Source organism: Salmo trutta, chromosome 15 (genome assembly GCF_901001165.1).
Source record: "Salmo trutta chromosome 15, fSalTru1.1, whole genome shotgun sequence".
NCBI lineage: Eukaryota > Metazoa > Chordata > Actinopteri > Salmoniformes > Salmonidae > Salmo > Salmo trutta.
Genome location: NC_042971.1, coordinates 55,401,482 through 55,425,113, shown reverse-complemented (window position 1 = coordinate 55,425,113; position 23,632 = coordinate 55,401,482). Strand labels below are relative to the sequence as shown.

At 40.3% G+C, this 23,632-nt stretch overlaps 2 protein-coding genes and 1 long non-coding RNA gene across 6 annotated transcripts; 2 read left to right on the top strand and 1 right to left on the bottom strand.

Annotated features, from left to right (window-relative positions):
* Positions 1 to 1,195: 1,195 nt before the first annotated feature.
* On the top strand, positions 1,196 to 6,474 carry LOC115149381 (Golgi phosphoprotein 3-like). 2 transcript variants are annotated; one of them, XM_029692205.1, is made up of 5 exons: positions 1,196 to 1,264; positions 1,406 to 1,609; positions 2,233 to 2,364; positions 4,072 to 4,186; positions 4,409 to 6,474. In XM_029692205.1, the coding sequence occupies exons 2-5, from the start codon at positions 1,406 to 1,408 to the stop codon at positions 4,831 to 4,833; spliced, it is 876 nt and encodes a 291-aa protein (XP_029548065.1). In that variant the 5' UTR covers positions 1,196 to 1,264; the 3' UTR covers positions 4,834 to 6,474. The 2 variants fall into 2 exon arrangements, with proteins under 2 accessions (XP_029548065.1, XP_029548064.1); XM_029692204.1 differs by having other exon boundaries at positions 1,205 to 1,609.
* A 158-nt stretch (positions 6,475 to 6,632) lies between these two features.
* Positions 6,633 to 12,468, bottom strand: LOC115149384 (uncharacterized). Of its 2 annotated transcripts, none has more exons than XR_003866856.1 (2): positions 11,851 to 12,468; positions 6,633 to 7,301 (listed from the first exon to the last, which is right to left on the bottom strand). It is a non-coding gene; the product is annotated as an uncharacterized LOC115149384 (long non-coding RNA). The 2 variants fall into 2 exon arrangements; XR_003866855.1 differs by lacking the exon at positions 11,851 to 12,468 and adding an exon at positions 7,429 to 8,803.
* On the top strand, positions 10,275 to 22,671 carry LOC115149383 (activated RNA polymerase II transcriptional coactivator p15). 2 transcript variants are annotated; one of them, XM_029692206.1, is made up of 5 exons: positions 10,275 to 10,431; positions 17,804 to 17,885; positions 18,194 to 18,322; positions 18,422 to 18,530; positions 22,260 to 22,671. In XM_029692206.1, the coding sequence occupies exons 2-5, from the start codon at positions 17,805 to 17,807 to the stop codon at positions 22,337 to 22,339; spliced, it is 399 nt and encodes a 132-aa protein (XP_029548066.1). In that variant the 5' UTR covers positions 10,275 to 10,431; position 17,804; the 3' UTR covers positions 22,340 to 22,671. The 2 variants fall into 2 exon arrangements, with proteins under 2 accessions (XP_029548066.1, XP_029548067.1); XM_029692207.1 differs by lacking the exon at positions 10,275 to 10,431 and adding an exon at positions 16,293 to 16,402.
* Positions 22,672 to 23,632: the final 961 nt, after the last annotated feature.

The window sequence follows — 23,632 nt, the reverse complement described above, 5'->3', positions numbered from 1 at the left end:
TACATACCTCAGCCTAAACATCAGTGCCACAGGTAGGTTCCACAAAGCTGTGAACGATCTGAGAGACAAGGTAAGTAGAGCCTTCTATGTTATCAAAAGGAACATAAAATTTAACATACCAATTAGGATCTGGCAAAAAATACTTGAACCGGTTATAGAACCCATTGCCCTTTATGGTTGTGAGGTCTGGGGTACGGTCAACAACCAAGAATTCAAAGTATGGCACAAACACCAAATTGAGACTCTGCATGCATAATTCTGCACAAATATCCTCTGTGTGCAACGTAAAACACCAAATAATGCATGCAGAGCAGAATTAGGCCGATACCCGCTAATTATCAAAATCCAGAAAAGAGCCGTTAAATTCTACAACCACCTAAAAGGAAGCGATTCCCAAACCTTTCATAACAAAGCCATCACCTACAGAGAAATTAACCTGGAGAAGAGCCCCCTAAGCAGGCTGGTCCTGGGGCTCTGTTCACAAACAAAAACAGACCCCCCCCAGGACAGCAACACAATTTGACACAAATTTAAGGAAATATTTTACTATGTACAGACTCAGTGAGCATAGCCTTGCTATTGAGAAAGGCCGCCAAAGGCAGACCTGGCTCTCAAGAGAAGACAGGCTATGTGTACACTGCCCACAAAATGAGGTGGAAACTGAGCTGCATTTCCTAACCTCCTGACAAATGCATGACCATGTTAGAGACACATATTTCCCTCATATTACACAGATCCACAAAGAATTCAAAAACAAATCCATTGTTGATAAACTCCCATATCTATTGGGGGAAATACCAGTGTGCCATCACAGCAGCAAGATTTGTGACCTGTTGCCGCAAGAAAAGGGTAACCAGTCAGTGAAGAACAAACACCATTGTAAATACAACCTATATTTATGTTTATTTATTTTCCCTTTTGTACTTTAACTATTTGCTCATCATTACAAAAGTGTATATAGAAATAATATGACATTTGAAATGTATTTTGGAACTTTTGTGAGTGTAATGTGTACTGTTAATTTGGTATTGTTTATTTCACTTTTGTTTATTATCTATTTCACTTGCTTTGGCAATGTAAACATATGTTTCCAAGCCAATAAAGACCCTTAAATTGAAAAGAGAGAGAGAGAGAGAGAGACAGAGAGAGAAAGCCCCTTAAATTGAAATTGAGAGAGAGAGAGAGAATATCCTCATCGGACGTCATCACTTGTCGCCATATTGGTTCAGGAAGTTGAAAGTATCAAAGTAGGAATCTGTTGCAGGTTTGCTGCTGTATTTATTCTAATATTCACTTGACACCACAGTTTACGATCATCCGTGTTCATTTATGCATCGGAAACCCTAAAACCATCTTGAGGTACCGAAATCATTTCTATTTATCTGTTGTTTGGACGTGCATCCAGATGACTTCCCTAACACAGCGAAGTTCGGGCCTTGTGCAGAGGAGGACCGAGGCCTCTCGTAATGCAGCCGCCGACAAGGAGAGGGGGTCCGAGGATGAGGACTACGAGCCACGCCAAGAGGAAGAGGACGAGAAGGGAGACTCCAAAGAAACTCGACTGACGTTGATGGAAGAAGTGTTGCTGTTGGGATTGAAAGATCGAGAGGTATGTTAGCTAGCTATTGTCGTTAGCCTGTTGTGCTAGCGAGCTGAGTTAGCTTGCTAAAGTTAGCTGGTTTGTTTACGTTCTAACCAGCTAACGTTCACTAGTTAGCTAAAATAATAATGTGTTATTCCTACATTTAGGTAGTTAACTAACATTTCTAGCTATATTGTCATGTAATATTCAACATTACAAACTGAAGGTTATCAAACGTGTTACTTTGTGGCGTGTCACTTGCGGTGGCGGTTCTAGACCATTTCAACTGTGGGGGCCAAGCTGGGGCCAGTTGTTCTGTTAGAGGGGCCAGTTACATTAGACGTTATTGTTGTCATATCGTTTTCTTCACTGCATTGCAGGCAAAAGACCATGTTCATAATCATCATCGTTGCCACTGTCTAATAACGGATGTAAAAACGAACCATAGCAAAAATGAGTTATGTAAAAATTATTTCATACTCCACATTTAGGGGGGGCCACAAGGGGGTCCAAAATTGTTGTCACAGGGGCACTGCCCCCCCCCCCCCCTTAGAACCGCTAGTGGTCACTTGTCTGTCGGTTTTATTTATCCAGGAAGTGGCGCTAACCCTGTGAAGCAATAGGTCTCATTATAAAAAATTTTCCAACAGGGATACACTTCCTTCTGGAATGACTGCATTTCTTCAGGTCTTCGAGGGTGTATGGTCATTGAACTGGCTTTGAGAGGAAGACTGCAGCTCGAGGCTTGTGGCATGAGGAGGAAAAGTCTGTTGGCCAGAAAGGTGAGCACTCACAAGTTTCAAACCTTCTATTAAAACACACTGATAAACTTGGTCGCCTGCCAAACAGCCAGACTTCAGTCTTCACCCGACGATGATAATAGGGCTGTCCCGAACTCGTCATACTTGTATTTGTAATTCTATCCGTTTACCACACTTGATAGGATACTTGTAATTGGATTTACTCGCGATCGGAAAACCTATAAGTGCGGTAAAGCGCTATCGCTCAGAGTGTTTCTGATGTTCCTTCACTCATTCACACATCGTTCACGATCTCGACATCTGAAAGGCACATGACTTACTTTCATAGTCCTAATTATCAACAAAATAGGTTCATAAATAATGCATGGTTGGCTACTGCTGCCTGCATTTATTTCTTACGATTTAGTTGGCTCGTCCTAGAAGCCTAGGCTACATTTCACTTTCGAGAGGAGCAAAACTTATCCCAACTTGGAGCCTTTGTCACATTTCTACAATCAAAATGAACCAATTACATTGGTAATTTGATCTAATGATCTGTCGCTCAAAAAAACATGTCTTGGAGAAATAATAATAGCAAGCATGCACTGGCATAGCTCACGGCATAACGACAAATAAGTATTCTTCAGCAATGGAATAGCCTATGCGGACAGACAAAGAAGCCCACTAAACAACACCAAGTAGACAGAGAAAAACAACCATATGGCGGTATAAAGTAAAACTAAATTGATAGCTAGAACAACAATGACTAGCTATGGATTGTGATTCTCCAGTCCAAACAGTTTGATTCCTAAGGTGAGTGAGTGTAAGGGAACCTTGCGTGTGTGTCTGAGGAATTAAGGGGCGGGAGAGCAGCTTCACCAATGCAATTGAGTTGACGGATAAAGTAATAACCAATGGCAAAAACTTCCATGATATGGCCTCAGAAAAGTCGACAGAAAATATAACTAGATAGCCAGACACTTTTCTTCTAGCTATCAATCTGTGGATTTTGATTCACAATGTTTGGAGAGAGTTGTGCCTGACTACGAGTGAGTGAAAGTGGGAGCTGTAGCGTGTGTGCGAGAGACGTATCTGTCTGGGAAAACGAGAGAGGCTTTTTCTAATCCAATCATGGCCAACACCCGTCCGTGTCTTTACTGACAGCAGAATCAGCCTGTTGAGGCAGTATTCGGCATGGTTTGAGTGACATGAGAAATTCTGGCTTTTAGCAGCTTTCTCCGATTACAGAAAATGACATTGTTTCCGGCAAATTCCTCATGTCCGTATTGATACTCGTTTTGTCAGAATACTCGGCACTCTCCTAGACAATAACAACTCTGATCTGGAGTGGGAGGGGTCAGAGTCCAAAATGTCAATTCGGGCATGCCAATTGATGGAATGTCTAAGCTTTGATTGGCAGCTGTGAGTCGTTGCTGATGCATGTCAAATCATACAATGCCTGGATGGGTATTTTAAGTATCAGCTAATCACATGATATGTTATAGCAGTCTGGTGCCCAATGGCAGTCGATGACGTGGCACGCAACCATTGGTTGATACATGAAACATCTGAGCAGGGCAACCCGGACTTGGCCTTCTGTTTGTTTATGCTGATGAGGTTGTCTGACATGTGTTTTACGTGTTGCAATATTTGGAGGACTAGCAGTGAATGCCAACACTAGCGGTGTAAACCTATGTGTGTTTATCCCAGTGTTTGTGACCTTTTTAAAACGGGTTTATTTTTGGTCAGGTGATCTGTAAGTCGGACGCTCCAACAGGAGACGTGTTGCTGGACGAGGCCCTGAAGCATATCAAAGAGACCCAGCCCCCAGAGACAGTTCAGAGCTGGATAGAGCTGCTGAGCGGTGAGCAGAAATGGATTACCCCCCGTCCTTCTCCCGTTCTCTTAAATCTCTCTGTTTATTTTACTGGCTTTCTTCATTCTCATGTAGATTTGATTCAATACATTTGACAGGTGCACTCACTCTGCCCCCTCCTTTCCTTCTCCCCTTCCTAGTCCATTTTAAACCTAATATCTTTGTTTTATATATAATATAGGCCATTTACGATTTTGACTTGATGTTCAGGTGAGACGTGGAACCCATTGAAGCTGCACTACCAGCTGAGGAATGTCCGCGAGCGCCTGGCCAAGAATCTTGTGGAAAAGGGCGTTCTGACCACGGAGAAACAGAACTTCCTCCTCTTCGACATGACCACCCACCCGCTGACCAACGACACCATTAAACAGCGGCTGGTCAAGAAAGTCCAGGAGTCCGTCTTGGACAAGTGGGTGAACGACCCGGGGCGCTTCGACAAGCGTGTGCTGGCCCTGATCTTCCTGGCCCACTCTTCAGACGTGCTGGAGAACGCCTTCGCCCCGTTGCTGGACGAACAGTATGACCTGGCCATGAAGAGGGTACGTCTGCTGCTGGACCTGGAGCCAGAGGCAGAGAGCACCAAGGCCAGCTCCAACGAGCTGCTGTGGGCCGTGGTGGCCGCCTTCACCAAATGAAGCCCTACCGGAAACAAACAGACGGAACTTTAAAAAACACTAGACCTATGGGGCTCAGAACTCCCATGTTCTGATATGATGATGGAGATGGCAGAGATGATTAAGATCAGAGGGTGGCTTTCCCTCTGTATTGAGACAGGGCAGTTACCCCTGTCCTCTACCTGGCCAGTTGGTTGACATCCAGTACCCTGTGGGTGTCTCCCAAATGGCACCCTATTCCCTATATGGCTCTGGTCAAAAGTAGTGCACTACATAGCGAATCGGGTGCCATTTGGCACGTGGCCTTTCTGTTCACTGTGAGACCTTGTGTAACCTTGAGCACTTGCGTCAGTAGCTGGCACCCACACAGGTCTCTGTTCTTCCATTTAGAAGGGACTTTAAAACTGCTAGGCCTTGCTTGACCACCATGGCCCAGACCTACCACCATGGCCCAGACCTACCACCATAATCATCTGACCTGATATGATGACCTATGACCTACCAGAGGACCTAATGATGACCTAAGACCTACCAGAGGACCTGATATGATCGTACAGAACATTATTTGTCTTTTGCGTTAGTCACTTTGTGGAGGGTGCATTCTACACAAGTTCCTAGACATGACCTATAGACATTGTCGTTTTATCTTGCTAATAAATGTTAACCATCTCCAAACGATTTTGCACATTCAACAAGGGATCTGGAAGAGTTTACTATTTGTAAAAAAAAAAAAGAACAGAAAAAATATTGGAACGTTTTATTCCAAGCACCATTTATTTTGTTCAGGGCACCAAACAATACATGATTTATTCCTGTTCAGTTTTCCTTCCTGTCCCTCACCATGTACTAAAGTGTTGTAGCTTGTGAATGCCATCAGTTTCAGACTATTCTCTGTAACTCTTATCATCCTATTGCAGATATCCAGACATTGCATGTCTCCTCTTAACAGGCAAACTGGTTTTGGGTGTTCATGTGTGCAAAGTCATATTTTGAAGAGGTACAGTCTCAAGAAATTCTCTCAAATCGGACAAATATCTTTGTCCTTTAGTTAGTGTATTGAAAAATGATATTGGCATATGACTGGATAGGAGGGGAAGCTTCTCCTAAATCAGGCTAATTGTATTTTGTATGGCTTAAAGTGTCCCTATCTGGCAGTATAATCTTAACGCTTTTGATTTTATGCCATATGTATTTTATTTTCCATTGATACATTTTTATTGCTTTAATATAATTCACATTTCATTCAGATTTAGTTGGTCGTCATCAATGGTTTGGGCTTTTTCTTTCCTCTTCTATGCCTGTCTGTTAGTTGTACTGTTCATGACTCAGTGAGTAGGAGTTGCCCCCAACCACTGACACGGGGTCAGATACTATTTGATCCCCATAATGGTTAACGTTAACCCTACCGCCTGTCCTATCTGATTCTAGATCTGTTGTTAGGGGTAACTTCTACCTTGAGCATTTGACTCATCTGGAGGCTGTAAAGACCAAGTATGGTGTAGGGATCGGATGGGGATGATGATTATATGGTATGGAGGAACTGATTATGTAGAATTTGATAAATGAATGTACAGCGTAATAAATGAAAGGGTGTTCTCTATACTTCTGTAGGCTTTTTTTTTTACTTCACAATAAAGGATAGATATTTTAAGTGCCTGAATATAGCACTGTGTAGCTCTCCTGTCATTCTTATCTGCCCTTTTTGTATCACAATTCCCTGATAAATGAATTTGATTATTTCTATATCATATACACCACTTAGCTGAAACGGCCTACTATCTGACTGACATTATTGAACAAATACAGATAATTTCAAATTATTGCAGATTTTGAAAACAACTTTTAATCGCTCTTGGCACAATTCATTAAAACAAAATGAATGTAAGCCTCACATAAGGCATCAGAGCACTTCAACGTCATGTGTCCATGATCCAAAACATATCCCCAACAACTGATCATCCTCCTTTGTCATCGTACTTTCTTGTAGGATCGGTCCTGTCAGCTCTGGTTCCCATGTTCGCGTTTGACATCCATGTGAATGGCTGCCCATCGGGCTACCAAATGTCCCAACGACAAACCAGCAGAGGTCCACTGGTTTTGCCATTACACAATGTTACCGATCCTTTTCACTCTCCATTAACATGGTGGGGAGGTGAGCACTGGACACTTTGCCATTAAATATTGGATTGTGGGGCAGGTCCAGGCAGACTATCCTCTTGACTTCATCTCAGGTGGCCGCAAATGCACCTCTGAACGACCAGGCGGGACTGCTGCACAGCTACCAAAACCGCGGACTGAGATAGGATAGTATCTTCTTGTTTCCGTGATCTTCACTGAGTGGGTTGAACTCCCTCACTTGACTTTGATTATATTCTTGTAATGTTTTGTCAATATTTCCAATAATTTGGATCTCCAGTCCAGGGTGTCACTAGCGAGGACATCTCCAACTTTACGCAGCTGATGCGCACAGTCCAGAATGACAGTTAGATCTGGAGAGAAGAGAAAGGCATAGTTTAGTCAAGCAATTAAACATAGGACAATGTCTCATTTGTGGTAAAATCTTATATTCAATAGCAATTTTAAACAAAACTATCAAATTAGCTGTTGCATAATTACCTTGCCCAGTCATATTGATTTGCGCTTGCTTTCTGTTTCTTTGTTGAGCTCTTCAAGAGTTCTGTTTGTACTTGTGGTACAGAGTAGACTGAGTATCCAAATGTGTTCAGCTGTGTATGGCTTGTCAGTCAGTGAGAGTCTTCTGCTAATGTTAGAAGTTCACTCCATTATATAGCCTTAATGATGGTGATGTAAGTTGTGGATCCCCCCTGTGCTAGTCCCGCCTCCCAATCACCTGCTGTTTTTACAGTCATTTTCAAACCTATGTAGTTAGACATGTCCTTACAGATTGAACTGAAATCAGATAGGCAGCTGCCTATCATTGTAGGCTAATTCCCTTGGAAGGAACACAGTGATATGTCCTTGTTTGCATGGAATCAAATTGTGCTATTGTTATTTCATTTGTACAGTGAACTTCAGTCAACGGTTACCATAGCAAAATATTTTTGTTTGCGAATAGAGCAGACCACTGACTCACCACATCCTAAAGCTATTGCTTAGGCTACATACATACAGTATATTCTATTTTTAGTAATACATATTATATAATTGGTCATTTGTGGGGTGGGCCTAGAAAAAAAGCATGCATCCAAAAACACATTTTTGAGATTCCCTTGGCCCTCACTGACAATGGGTGCCCAAAGACCCAAGTTAAGGTTCATAAGGACCAGAGATACTAACACTATTTATACTATTTTGTGGAATAAAAATATCCTCATAAATATCTGAAGCATTGATGCATAAAATACTAGACAGTTATATTCTTATAATAATAGAACATAGCAATTAGGGATATTCTCTTGGCCTCCATTTGAAGGTTAATTGGCCCAGTGCACTTTGCACAGCAACAAGCAACAGTCCATAAAGTGTGTGATAGGTGATGCTATGTGTACAGATATGTTAAGTGTACACCACACCTGCAATCAATACTATGCTGGCTTAGGACATGTTATTTGATTGATATTTTTTGGATTGGGAGAGAGCTTGCACACTTACATAAACCAGTCATAAAAATGTATTGGTTTGCTCAAAGTACAATCCGAGTTCATAATTAGAACACAGGACAGGAACATCTGTCAACAGTTCACCTGTGATTGAAACACGTCAAATGATGAAGTGACAAACGACAATGAATAAAGCTAGATTGATTGTGCAACATTGGCAAGTGTTTCTAAGAAATGCAGGTGCATTTGAGGAATAATTGTTGTCCCTATAATGAACATTACAGAGCATCAGTTGACCTTACTATATTGAGTTTGACCTTTCTGGAGGTTAATTTTAGGGTGCGTTGTGCTAACTTTCATGGGTTAACAAACAATGTCTAATATGTGTCAAAGTCCTGCATCTGCACCAGATTCAGAACTGATTTGAAGATAATTTCCCTCCTGTCCTGAGTGTCCTTATATCCCTGGCCATAATAGCTACAGCAGTGGTGACTAACATGTTGTGGCTTGTCCTGGGTGTGCCTAACAGATGTGGGCCAGTACTGTACAGTTCTGCTGTGAGTGCACCTGCTGTCAGCTGACTCTTGGGTCCAATTTATTAGTGCACCCTATAGCAAAGCATTTTGGAAAGGAAAATGAAAACAATGGTTTCTTATTGGACAAGTTCAGGTAGTCCCTCCCTGTTTCATTCCATTTACCTTTCCGTTTGGTGCCTGGTGAATATGACCCTTGGTTGAACCCAGAGGCTCAGAATGACACGTTACAAGGAACTTGTAAACGGAATTATAAAACGCAAATGTTATGTTCTCTTCCCCTAAGGTTACCAACGTACTTTGACCTGTCCTTAACATTGTGCCAAGGAAGATTTTATAGGATGTTTTCATATTAGGGCCTCACAATGTGGAGCAATTGTATGCTTCTGTTTACAAATCGCGTCACCTTTAACCTACTCTCAACAATAACATCCTTTCTTCCAAAAATGGAACCTTCAGCTGTATAATGAACCAATAGATAAATTAACCCTTAATGTTGACCTGATGCAAAGGAAATTAGTTGGATATAGACCTATCAGATAGTACAGTGTCTAGGCCTAGTTCACAGAACCTAAAACAACTCTTACAAGCATTGATATAATACATTATTATTTTGATATTTTAGTGATTGCTAAAACGTATGCATTTTTTTCTTCGGAACTGTTGTCAAATTTACTATCAATACAGATGCTTTCTGTATGCATGTATTTTATTTAATAGCATAAAGACTGTAAATGTGGCTTTTAAAGGGGGCAATATGCATTTGCAACTTCCCTTTTTGGACTTTTAAATTCATGATATTGTAGGAAACTGGCAAACGGCAGGGAAGCAAACCTGGGTCACTGGTGTGAAAGGCAAACACCCTATGCATCGCACGAATAGGGTTACCCTAGTTGTGGGAATTGTATATCGAGCATCACTACAATTTAACCCATAGATTTTTGGAAGAATTAACTTATAAATGCCTCATGAACTGTCTTACCCTATCAGAAACCAAGATATTATCTTGTTTTACTCCAATGTTTGCAAACAAACACTGTATAGCCTCAAAACGTGGTATATACTATAATTTGTATATTGTGTATGGTAAGTAAATCCTTGCATCCATAGCTCTGTCAATGAATTTGAATGGTTACTGGTTACATTTCTCTAGAAACATCCCTCAGCTATTTACCTAAACAGCGGCGCGGTGCTGCTTTAAACCGCAGATTGCCACTTTAAAATTAGGAACACAGCCTAACTGTGACCAGAAGCACAGAAAGAGAACATAATTTCCCACAATTCAATATAAACCGTACGTCCGGGTGCAACGAACCTGAAGCAAACTCGCGCGACTGACTTCTAGATAACCGGAACAGTGGGACAGCCTTGTGGTGAAAGTACTTCATCCAGTTCATTTGGAATCAAGATCTGGTAAACCTCGAACCACTAGGGTAGACATTTTGCAGGCCTGTATCTACCGCCTTCACACACAGCATCCGCGAACACTACACTCGAGCTCATACAGTGAAACATTACAGTGAAACGTAAGTACTGTAGCTAATGTTGCTATGTAGATTTCATACCTAGAGCGAACCCCTGTGCAAAGCTATCGTTATATGCAACATTGTAACGTGCTGCAAGGACGCTGCTGTTGCATGCTCGATTGATTTGATCGTGATACATTTTTGCATTTTTGGTTAATTCAGGCCTACCTATCTAGAAGATATGTGTACTATAATAACTCAACGAGCTGTGCAATAATTCGAGCGAAACAGTCCTATATTGCGAATGAAAATAGTGAACAGAACAATGACTAATTTGCATATTCGATAATCACGTGGACAACTTCTGGGTCCAGCGTGAGGGGAAACGGTAGCTAGGCAAAATGTTCTTCGCACCACATGACAATTTGTGGAATTGCAAGAACTAAGCTATAAACCTGTAATATTCTCCCCACCAACAAGAGGGATGTGAACAATTTGTCATGAACAGTGCTTGTGCGTACGCGCGCTGAAAGGGGGGTCCGAGTGAAAACATTTGGGAACCCCTGATTATTATGGATAAGAGCGAGAATATTTTTATTTGTCAAATGGCAGTCAAGCATCGATCATCATGTCACCAGAATAGGACACTCAATATTTCTGGAAAAGTAGCGTCAAGATCACCGTGGATTTCCACCAAGTCAAGCTCAACTTATTTCACATGTAGCGTAATAAACTGCATAGTTTTCCAAGTCGTAGTGGGAGGAACACACCATATAAAACACGTGACTCCAAGTTTACTTTGATATGATGGTTTGCGCATAAAGGCGTTTCCAGCGCCATTTCTGGCATAATTAATTTGACCAACACCTAAAGATCCCACCATTTTGAACCAACAAATGATCCGTCGGCATTTTTAAAATAGTGCCGAAACTTCCTGTTTACATGACAGCTGTCGTCATTTATTTTTATACGGTTGACTTTACTCACATAAACTGTCTGTAAAACGTTTTATAGTGAAGTTATTTTTCTAGGCTGGAAAATGTTCAGTGGAAATGTTATAGATATCTACAGTATGAGATATCCCAACCGGCCGGCAGATGGCATTATTAATCCTTATACGTCGTTTGCCATCTGCTTCCAACTGGAATGTACGCAGCCTGCTATACACTCATGACCCCCAGCGACCGAATCGTACATAAAACATCCTCCATTCAGGCTGCAAGGGCGTCTGTTTCCGCCTTAACTAACCTTAATGGAGAACCGCATGAAAGAAAAAACGACATATGCGTACAGTCTCAATAAAACAACTTTCCACCACCATGCTAGTAGAGTGGCTAATGCTACTTCCTGATGCTGCACATAAAGATGAATGAAAACAGAAAGTAGCTTTTTGGTCTTAATTTAAGGTTAGACACAAGGTTAGCAATGTGGTTAAGGCTAGAATCACATTTTTTAAGAAGAACAATTGTAGAACTATACCTGGTTTATGACTTTTTGGCTGCGGTAACTAATGACGACCTTCAGCCAGACTGCTACAACCTGATTGGCTGAACATCAAGAAGTAGCATTTTTGGTGGGAAATTGTGTTTTATTAAGACAGTTGTTGCAGTCCAAACACTTAAAAGACACACCCTACCAACTCAGCCCTCAAATTAAGTGGACACTTTAGTTATTAATACTTATTTCCAAGTGAAAAAGGTCTTAGGAACATGTATATGTAAAACATTTTTTATTCAATTTTTTTTATGATCAGTTTTCATATGTGCTTAAAATAGCAGATACTCTTTTATTTAAATTATTATTTAGTATTTTATTTCTCAGAATAGTTCCTGATTACACTAGAGGGTTTTTAGTCTCTCTTACTACAAAGAACCCTTGGTTTGGTCTTGAACATAATATTCTGTTGAGTTGAATTTCAAAAGCCAAATAACATCTAGCTCAGAGTTTATGGAATAAGCTATTTTCACTTTAAGTTGACTTAAATGGTGCAGATCTCGGTTCCTTATCGTTTACGTTCACTGCTCCTACTACGTTTGCCTCATCCTACTACAGTTTATACTTTTATGTAATCTTTGTTGTTTTGTCTTTGTCTATAGTTTTTCTTAATGTTAGGGGGTTACGAAACAATGTGAAGCACAAGGCCTTATTTTTATTTGCTAAACAATTTCGAACAGATTTTTGCTTTTTTTTTTTCAAGAGTCTCACTCAATTTCGGCTGATGCCAACTTCTGGAGGTCGCAGTGGGGCAACGGTATTTGGGTTTCCCATGGATCTGAACGCTCCGCTGGTGTCACTACAATGAAAAGTACCTTTGGTGGTAATATTCTACACTCGAAATGTGACCCTTTGGTCACTATTTGTCTTGTGATCAGTTACAATGACATTACGCTCATTACTGTAAACTTCTATGGGTACAACACCAAACATGAGAATGATGAGTTGCTTGAATCTATAGCGAAACATATACTTCATTGGTTATCTACATTTCCCAATTCGTTATTATTGATAGGAGGGGACTTCAACATTACTATAGATAATTCAACTGATAGATGGCCCCCAGGTAGGCCAACCAATCAGGATTTGGGTTTAATACTTTTTATGGAAAGTTTGATCTTACTGATATATGGAGAGAGAGGTTTCCGGCCGACAGATGATTCACTTGGAGTAACAAAACAGGTTCCAGACAATCCAGAATAGACTTTTGGCTTATATCCAAATGTATTGATAGTGTTACTACAAATATTTGTACTACTCCCCTCACAGACCACAGGGCCATTTACATTGATATCAAAATATTTACCCCTGATACTAACCTTGGTAGAGCATCCTACTGGAAGCTAAATAGCTCGTTATTAAATAATGATATAGTTAAGTTTGAGGTTAAAGATCTGCTTTCACACTTTTGGGAAAGGGCTTGTGAAGAAAAATCTTATTGCAAGAACTGGGAGCTCTTTAAATTTGAGGTGTCCAAATACCTTAGAAAATATGGTAGTAATCTTGCTAAGACCAGAAGAGCTGAGGAGGAAAAGGTGATTATTAAGATAACTTCCCTTTCTCAGAGGTCCCCAGCCAGCCCCTCGGGGGAGAAGATAAAGAAAAAAATCCCCAAACCCAAGTCTCTCGAGGGAGTGGAAGAGGAACTGATGCTCTAATGTGTCAAATGTTTTATAAAAATCTAAAAATAATATGGCGCTATCCTCGGTTATTAGGTCTGAGTAGTCAAGTATGTCTAATACTAGTCTGACATTGTTAGAAATATGTCTGTTCCTCATGAAGCCAGACTGTGTCTCATCAATGATTGCATCCAGGAATTCTTTCATTCTTTTTGCAAGTAGTATAGTCATTATTAAGAAGACAAATTGGACACCAGTTATCGATGAGCAGCACTACTTTTTTAGGCTTAGGTATCCGTGTTATTAACCTCTGACTCAGTGTAGGAGGGAGAACATTGTTTTTAATACTCTAAGACTTCAAATAGGAAGGGCGCTACTTGTTCAGAAAATAATTTTAAAAATTCTGATGTAATTCCATCAACACCTGGTGATTTATTGTTCTTTAGATGGTTGATAGCCTCTATAATCTCTTCAACTTTGATGGGTTCATCACACTGTTTAGATTCTATATCACTGATAGAGTGAACATTTTCCAGCGAGTCAAAAAAACATATCTGTGGATTCCTGACAGTACGTAGAGCTATACAATTTTCTGTAAAAATTGCTACAGTATTTAGCGATTAATTTTTGGCCATCTAATAACACCATCAATGTTTAAGTTATGGATAGTGTTATTTGTAGAGTGAAATTTCTCAAGTCTAAAGAAATAGGATGAATTCTGTTCTCCCTCCTCAATCAATTTTTTCCTAGATCTATAAAGGCTCCTTCTGCTTTTAATCTATATATTATCCAGTTTATTTTGTAACTCAATTATTTCCATCTTCTCCTCCCCCGAGAGGTTGGCTAGGGACCTCTGAGAAAGGGAAGTTATCTTAATGATCACCTTTTCCTCTTCAGCTCTTCTGGTCTTAGAAAATATGGTAGTAATCTTGCTAAGGTATTTGGACACCTCATTTAAAGAGCTCTTGCAATAAGAGTTTTCTTCACAAGCCCTTTCCCAAACGTGTAAGAGCAGATCTTTAACCTCAAACTTAACTATATCATTATTTAATAACGAGCTATTTAGCTTCCAGTAGGATGCTCTACCAAGGTTAGTATCAGGGGTAAATATTTTGATATCAATGTAAATGGCCTGTGGTCTGTGAGGGGAGTAGTAAAAATATTTGTAGTAACACTATCAATACATTTGGATATAAGCCAAAAGTCTATTCTGGATTGTCTGGAACCTGTTTTGTTACTCCAAGTGAATCATCTGTCGGCCGGAAACCTCTCTCTCCATTTATCAGTAAGATCAAACTCTCCATAAAAAGTATTAAACCCAAATTCTGATTGGTTGGCCTACCTGGGGGCCATCTATCAGTTGAATTATCTATAGTAATGTTAAAGTCCCCTCCTATCAATAATAACGAATTGGGAAATGTAGATAACCAATGAAGTATATGTTTCGCTATAGATTCAAGCAACTCATCATTCTCATGTTTGGTGTTGTACCCATAGAAGTTTACAGTAATGAGCGTAATGTCATTGTAACTGATCACAAGACAAATAAAGTGACCAAAGGGTTACATTCCGAGTGTAGAATATTACCACCAAAGGTATTTTTCATTGTAGTGACACCAGCGGAGCGTTCAGATCCATGGGAAACCCAAATACCGTTGCCCCACTGCGACCTCCAGAAGTTGGCATCAGCTGAAATTGAGTGACTCTTGAAAAAAGCAAAAATTTGTTCGAAATTGTTTAGCAAATAAAAATAAGGCCTTGCGCTTCACATTGTTTCGTAACCCCCTAACATTAAGAGAAACTATAGACAAAACAACAAAGATTATATAAAAGTATAAACTGTAGTAGGAGCAGTGAACGTAAACGATAAGGAACCGAGATCTGCACCATTTAAGTCAACTTAAAGTGAAAATAGCTTATTCCATAAACTTTGAGCTAGATGTTATCCGGCTTTGAAATTCAACTCAACTGAAAATTATGTTCAAGACCAAACCAAGGGTTCTTGTAGTAAGAGACTAAAAACCCTCTAGTGTAATCAGGAACTATTCTGAGAAATAAAATACCAAATAATAATTTAAATAAAAGTGTATCTACTATTTTAAGTGCATATGAAAACTGATCATAAAAACATTGAATAAAAAAAGTTTTACATATACATGTTCCTAAGACCTTTTTCACTTGGAAATAAGTATTAATAACTAAATAGAACAATACCCATGTAAAGTCAGAGCAGACATGTATGCCCTTTAAAACAGTATCTTGGTTACTGTATACATAAATAAATACAGCTTTCAGTCTTCTTCGTAAGTTCGTAAACAAAATAGGTCTTCTGGTCATACAAGAACAAACGAATAAATTGAAGTACCTGAGTATTCCGAAAAATAGTCACCTGATGCTTGTTAGGTAAACAATGAGAAAAATGAGAATGCCATGGCTGAAACCATCAATCTGTTCCTTCTGGTGAGATTTTAGGGAGGAATATGGATTTCTGAACCGTTGATGAAGCCTCGTCCTCCGACGAAGTAAGCAGCCTTTCCCTCATTTCGTGCTATCTTGATCGTTGGCCACAACTTGTTCCTTCTTTCTATGTCCTCCGGGCTGAGATGCTCGGCGAAACGCATACCATGGCTCTGAAGGAAGGCGTTCTTCCTAGCAGCTTCCCAGACAGCATCCCTGTATAATCTGGCAGTGAAGAGGATGATGATACCCATTGGTCTTGAATCGTTTTGCTGTTGCTTCTTGCCGAGGCGGGGCACAACGTCGATGGTATCACCAACTTTGTTCTTCTCTGCAGGCATAACTTCTTGGCAGATGCGGATAGCCTCTCCTCGCACATCTTCATTCTCCACCTCTGGCAAGCCGTAGAGTCTCAGGTTCCGTCTTCTTGTGTATTGTTCCAGATCAGTGAGACGTCTATGGTAGATATTGTTATTCTTTTCCACACTTTTTCCCCCAACTTTTGCCACTCTCGTTTTCACATTCTTGATTTCACCACATGCAAACTCCAGTCTTTTTCAAGCCTTCGATAACCATGGTGTTCGCGCCTACCATTTTCTCAATGGCTTCAGACCTGGAGTTGATGAGTAAGGATGGTAGCCACGATGTCAGAGTTCATGTTGGGTTTTTTGGAGGGTGGAGGTTTGCACGGAGTAACCGGTAAAGAGGGGAATTCATCTTCAACAGCATTTGAAAGCATGATATTACCCATAGGCCAAGCGTTGTTATGGCAGTTGTCTATAAGCACGTTTCTCTCTTGTTGATTAGCAATAGAACGGCTAACTTCTTTCTTTTTTTTTGTCACGACTTTGCATGGACATGCCGAAATAAATTATCCAATAATTATTCCAGTCACAGGAAAGGTCTTATATCTTGAACAAATAAAAACAGTAATATTAATGACTGTAAACTTGTCTTTTTCACAATCTTTCTGAAGTTTGGTACGGAGCTTGGTAAAAAAAAAAAGCGTCTGTTGAAGCCGCCATCTTGGCACATCTCTTAGTTTTTACTTACACTTGTATGTTGACATCTCCATTGACGTTAAGTTTTCGCGGACTTTTCTTAGCGGATGTACAGTCGTCGCGAATTGAATTATGGGGAGTTTCAGGCCAGGAGTGAACATAATTATACACTCGTAAAAACGAGGGCTGCGGGGCTTACGTATCCAAGCAAGGGAAGTTTGCAAATCATTTCCCTAAAGTGCATAAGGCGAGGGTGTGTGTCTTTTAAGTGTTTGGACCGTAGTCCTCAACTTAAGTATATTTTCCCAGGTTTTTTTACACTCCCGGCGGCTCGCCGTTAAAGCTAGTTAAGAAGGAAACCGACGCAACATGAATGGAGGATGTTTTTTGTACGAGCCGGTCGCCAGGGAACACGAGAGTATAGCTGGCTGCATACTTTCCAGTTGGACACAGATGACAAACGACATAAAATTAATAATAGCGTCATCTGCAGGCCAATGTCAGACTTTTAAAGATTTATTTTCTACCTTTATTTATCTAGGCACGTCAGTTAAGAACAAATTCTTATTTACAATGATGGCCTACCTGGCCAAACCCTAACCTGGACGACTCTGGGCCAATTGTGCACTGCCCTATGGGACTCCCAATCACAGCCGGTTGTGATACAGCCTGGAATCGAACCAGGGTCTGTAGTGACGCCTCTAGCACCGAGATGCAGTGCCTTAGACTCCTGCGCCACTTGGGAGACAAAACACTATGATTGAACAAAATCATGCAGATTGTAATGTACATTTATTTGAAAACGTATGAAGTCCTATGGAAGGATAGCATTTACTCAGCTATTGCATCCTCCTTTTCCAGGATGCCCAAGTCAAAGGAAGTTCTGTCCTCAAGCTCTGGCAGTGGCAGTGGCAGTGACTCCAACAGTGAAGCTGAGACCAAGGTAAACGTGACTGACCCCCCCCCCCCCCATTCACACAGACAGACAGCCTCCTGTGTTGTATCCAAAGCCACAGAGTAAAGACAGCCTACAGTACTCTTGTGACTGTTTTGTGGTTCAGTCAATAAAATAAAAAAGGACACAAATATTTCACAATGCTCAGACAGGTTCAATATGGAAGCTGTGTTTTTATATAGTATATAGTATTTTTGATGCTGATGTCCATATTGTAATCAGAAGGTTCATTTTGCACTTTCAAACAAATGTTTATACATTTTTATGTGACGTATTTAAATGAACCCCTGTTGTAGTCCAAGAAGAGAAAGCAGGCAGCACCAGAGAAACCAGCAGCTAAGAAACCGAAAGGGGGAGAGAGTTCCAAGCCGGGTGGAACCTCCAAGGGAAGTCGCAACCAGGACAAGGATGACAACAAGTTCCAGGTAAACAGTGAAGAAGAACAGTGTCAGTCCATCCCCAGTACAAAAGATACAACATTAGCTGCATGTCGATATGACCTCTACGTTTCTTTTTTATTTTAGATTGGGAAGATGCGGTATGTGAGCGTTCGTGAATTCAAAGGTAAATGTCTGATCGACATCCGTGAGTACTGGATGGATCAGGAGGGGGAGATGAAGCCTGGCAGGAAAGGTAAGAAACCTGTCATTGGGGTGTGAAGCCTACAGCAGGGCCCCTGGGGCCTCATTTATAATCGTTGCGTAAATTGAACACCAAATATCTGCGCCATTTCTGAAAAGACCCCGCACGCTCAAAGATATTGAGATTTATTAACTTGGCTCACACCATACACGCATGTTTCCTGTTATAATTCAGACTTGTCATAAAACTGTGTGTGTGTGAATGAGAATTCTAACTCTGCCTCTAACACCCATCATTCCTCTTTAATGGTGACAATAATGCCCTTATTTGCTGTATACTTTGGAAGTATTGGAGTCAGGCCAAGAGAGTATCTAAAGAAAATAGCAACGGCAAACGTAATCGAATGTCTTTGGAGGTGTTGGCAGAATGTTTTCTTATGCGGTGAAATTTGCTGTATCTGACCATTTTCTTTTTCTTGCAAAAATTTTGTGGACCTGTAAACGGGTTTGAATTCAATGTTCTGCAATAACTTTTCCCCAAAAATAAATATTCTGCACTGCCTGTGAATTTTTGTCTACTATGAAAAAAAGGAAAACTACAGTGTAGGCCTGCTGATAAAGGTCAACAAGAAGTATCAGTAAATAAATTATTTTGATTCGATATCATGACTATGTAAACAAGGGACTGTTCATTTTGGTAGCCTACACTTTAATACAAAATATAATCTGTCTGTTCACATGTTGAATTCTATTGTATGTTATAAACTGTGCTACCATGCAGATCCATAGAGCATAAACTTGAAATTATAATCGCCTATCTAATAGGCCCAATTAAATGAGGGGTGCTTGGTAATTTGTTGTATGGCTACTTCGGGAATGTTAACTTATCATGTCCAGAAAATGTGAGGAATGTATTCTGCAATGGTTATGATATACGGTATTATGTTTATAAATGAAATATTGTCTACTCAAGAAATTTGACGTTAAAGTATTCAGATGTAGCCTGCAAATCATCAATGGAAAAAATGAACCATCTGTTCTACCGTTAAACTGCTCTTCGGATCAGAGCTCATAGAGCAAAATACTTGACATAGCATATCTACAGTATCTCACAAAAGTGAGTACACCCCTCACATTTTTGTAAATATTTGAGTATATATTTTCATTTGACAACACTGAAGAAATTACACTTTGCTACAATGTAAAGTAGTGAGTGTACAGCTTGTATAACAGTGTAAATTTGCTGTCCCCTCAAAATAACAAAACACACAGCCATTCATGTCTAAACCGCTGGCAACAAAAGTGAGTACACCCCTAAGTGAAAATATCCAAATTGGGCCCAAAGTGTCAATATTTTGTGTGGCCACCGTCATTTTCCAGCACTGCCTTAACCCTCTTGGGCATGGAGTTCACCAGAGCTTCACAGGTTGCCACTGGAGTCCTCTTCCACTCCTCCATGACGACATCATGGAGCTGATGGATGTTAGAGACCTTGCACTCCTCCACCTTCCGTTTGAGGATGCCCCACAGATGCTCAATAGGGTTTAGGTCTGGAGACATGCTTGGCCAGTCCATCACCTTTACCCTCAGCTCCTTTAGCAAGGCAGTGGTCGTCTTGGAGGTGTGTTTGGGGTCGTTATCATGTTGGAATACTGCCCTGCGGCCCAGTCTCCGAAGGGAGGGGATCATGCTCTGCTTCAGTATGTCACAGTACATGTTGGCATTCATGGTTCCCTCAATGAACTGTAGCTCCCCAGTGCCGGCAGCACTCATGCAGCCCCAGACCATGACACTCCCACCACCATGCTTGACTGTAGGCAAGACACACTTGTCTTTGTACTCCTCACCTGGTTCCGCCACACACGCTTGACACCATCTGAACCAAAAGTTTATCTTGGTCTCATCAGACCACAGGACATGGTTCCAGTAATCCATGTCCTTAGTCTGCTTGTCTTCAGCAAACTGTTTGCGGGCTTTCTTGTGCATCATCTTTAGAAGAGGCTTCCTTCTGGGACGACAGCCATGCAGACCAATTTGATGCAGTGTGAGGCGTATGGTCTGAGCACTGACAGGCTGACCCCCCACCCCTTCAACCTCTGCATCAATGCTGGCAGCACTCATACGTCTATTTCCCAAAGACAACCTCTGGATGTGACGCTGAGCACGTGCACTCAACTTCTTTGGTCGACCATGGCGAGGCCTGTTCTGAGTGGAACCAGTCCTGTTAAACCGCCGTATGGTCTTGGCCACCGTGCTGCAGCTCAGTTTCAGGGTCTTGGCAATCTTATAGCCCAGGCCATCTTTATGTAGAGCAACAATTATTTTTTTCAGATCCTCAGAAAGTTCTTTGCCATGATGTGCCATGTTGAACTTCCAGTGACCAGTCAGTATGAGGGAGTGTGAGAGCGATGACACCAAATTTAACACACCTGCTCCCCATTCACACCTGAGACCTTGTAACACTAACGAGTCACATGATACCGATGAGGGAAAATGGCTAATTGGGACCAATTTGGACATTTTCACTTAGGGGTGTACTCACTTTTGTTGCCAGCGGTTTAGACATTAATGGCTGTGTGTTGAGTTATTTTGAGGGGACAGCAAATGTACACTGTTATACAAGCTGTACACTCACTACTTTAAATTGTAGCAAAGTGTCATTTCTTCAGTGTTGTCACATGAAAATATATACTCAAATATTTACAAAAATGTGAGGGGTGTACTCACTTTTGAGATACTGTATTTACTACTGTGAAGTAGGTCCAATTAAATGAGAGATGGAACAAATGCTAGCCTATCCTAACTTGTTGTAGGCCTAAAGGCTATTTTGCAAGTATGAAAAGGTGAGGAATTTATAATTCAACGATTGTGGAAATGAAATAGATAATAGGAAGTAGATGCCTATTTCTAATTATTTTAGAAGGCAAAGATAAAATACATTGATTTTCGTTCTTCTCACTAATGGCAAATTATTTCATCTTGTTATTATATTTAGCTAGCTGTTATGAATAAAAGTGTCATCATATATTCCCCAAAGCTACTAGGCTACTTTTGCCTTCTTGCAATGAAATACTTCAACCACTAGAAACTGTCCGTACGCATGGTCTAAAGTTTACGGGAGGATAAGCACATTCTCACGTCAAGTTCCGTTTTTATAAATGCCAACTTTTGCATGAACTGGTGCACACATGTTTTGGGGCATATTTTGTGTTTACGTTGTGTTTTATAAATGAGTCACCTGGCCCCTGAACTAACAGACATGCTGTTGCTATACAGACATATGGATTGATGAATCATTGGTTAAAATCGTTTTATCGTCATTTTGGTGCTTCAACCAACAAGGATATATATTTGTTTATTCATGATTTGTAAACTGCTAGGTATGAACTAATTAACTGTCTATTATAAACTCATTAAGTGAAGTTACATTTCAATATGGGTATTTTATACTTTTAATTTCTAAAGGGGCAATCAGCAGTTGAAACAATAACAAAGGCACCCTGACCCTGTTTTGGTAAAATAATACAAACTGAGGCAGCAGACTTTGTGAAAATGAACATTTGTGTCATTCTCAAAACTTTTGGCCACGACTGTACAGTGGTTACCCAGATTTCATGTTTGACATCAAGCCCAGTGATGCTACACTCCGGATTCTATAACTGAACCTAGATCAGTGGACTTGCCTCTGTCTAACTTGTCTCTGGTCTGTCCCAAGGTATTTCACTGATACTAGATCAGTTTACTAACCACTCTGTCTGACTGGTCTCTGCTCTGTCCCCAGGTATCTCACTGAACCCAGAACAGTGGAACCAGCTAAAAGATCAGATCTCTGAGATAGACGACGCTGTGAAGGCTATATAGGAGGGAGGCCTCTGGCTGCCTGGGATTTACGATCCACCACCTTACATTCTGTTTTTGTTCTTATCTTTACCACCTTTTTTTTATATAATGTTAGTGAAACGTTTTTAAAGGAAGAGACCAACATTTTTAAAGTAATTACCAAGACAACATTGTGTATATTTTAAGCTAAGTTTCTGTTGACTTGTGCTGTGTTTCGAAAAACCCAACGTATGTTATGTTTGTTGAGTGATTCTGATGTAGTGGAGGATTGGTGTGTGTGTGTGTGTGTGTGTGAGAGAGAGATTGGGTTTGCTCTAATAAGTAATTAATAAAAGCCATTTAAAGGGACAAAACATATTGTACACTTATTATTTTATTAGTAGTATCACTAACTACTAATAACCTATGAACCTGAGTTACATTACAAGCACTGAGGTGGTTTGCCCTAGTAGGAAGCCCACTGTCTGCAGTTCACCCTACACTATCAACTCAAAAATAAATATCACTGTCCTATCTACCTCTGATAAGCCTTCCAGTAAAGCAATAAAAATAGCCAACATTAACATACGTAGCCTAAAAACAAGGTTGATGAAATCGATTATTGCTAGTAACAGAACATTTATGTGTGTAAAATGCTTAATGTATGTGACATCAACAGAGGTATATTTTCTGGGTCACCTAAATATTGACTGGTTTTAATCAAGCTGTCCACTCAAAAGGAAGCTTCAAGCTGCAACATGGTTCAGGTTATCAGTCAACCTACCAGGGTATTTACAAACAGCATAGGAATGAAATCAAAGATCACATTTTTACTAATGCTGCAGAAATCTGCTCTAAAGCAGTATCCCAATCCATTAGATGTAGAGATCATAATATAGTAGCCATGTATAGGAAAACCAAAGTTCCAAAGGCTGGGCCTAATATAGTGTATAAGAGGTCATACAATAAGTTTTGTAGTGATTCCTATGTTGTAAAGAATATTTGCTGGTCTATTGTGTGTAATGAGGAGCAACCAATGCTGCACTTGACACATTTATGAAGTTGCTTATTCCAGTTACTAATAAGCATGCACCCATTAAGAAAACAAGTTGCTGAACGTCAAACGTACTGTACATTGAGAAATCATGTCTAAACTAAGCAAAAAGAAGAAACTACACTATGGAACAAAACTAAATGATATAAAGAATGATAGTGAAAAGCTTTGGATCACCTTAAATTCAATTTTGGACAAAAAGGCGAACTCGGGTCCATCCTTCATTGAATCCGATGGCTCATAAATCACAAAACCCACTGATATTGCCAACAACTTTTTTC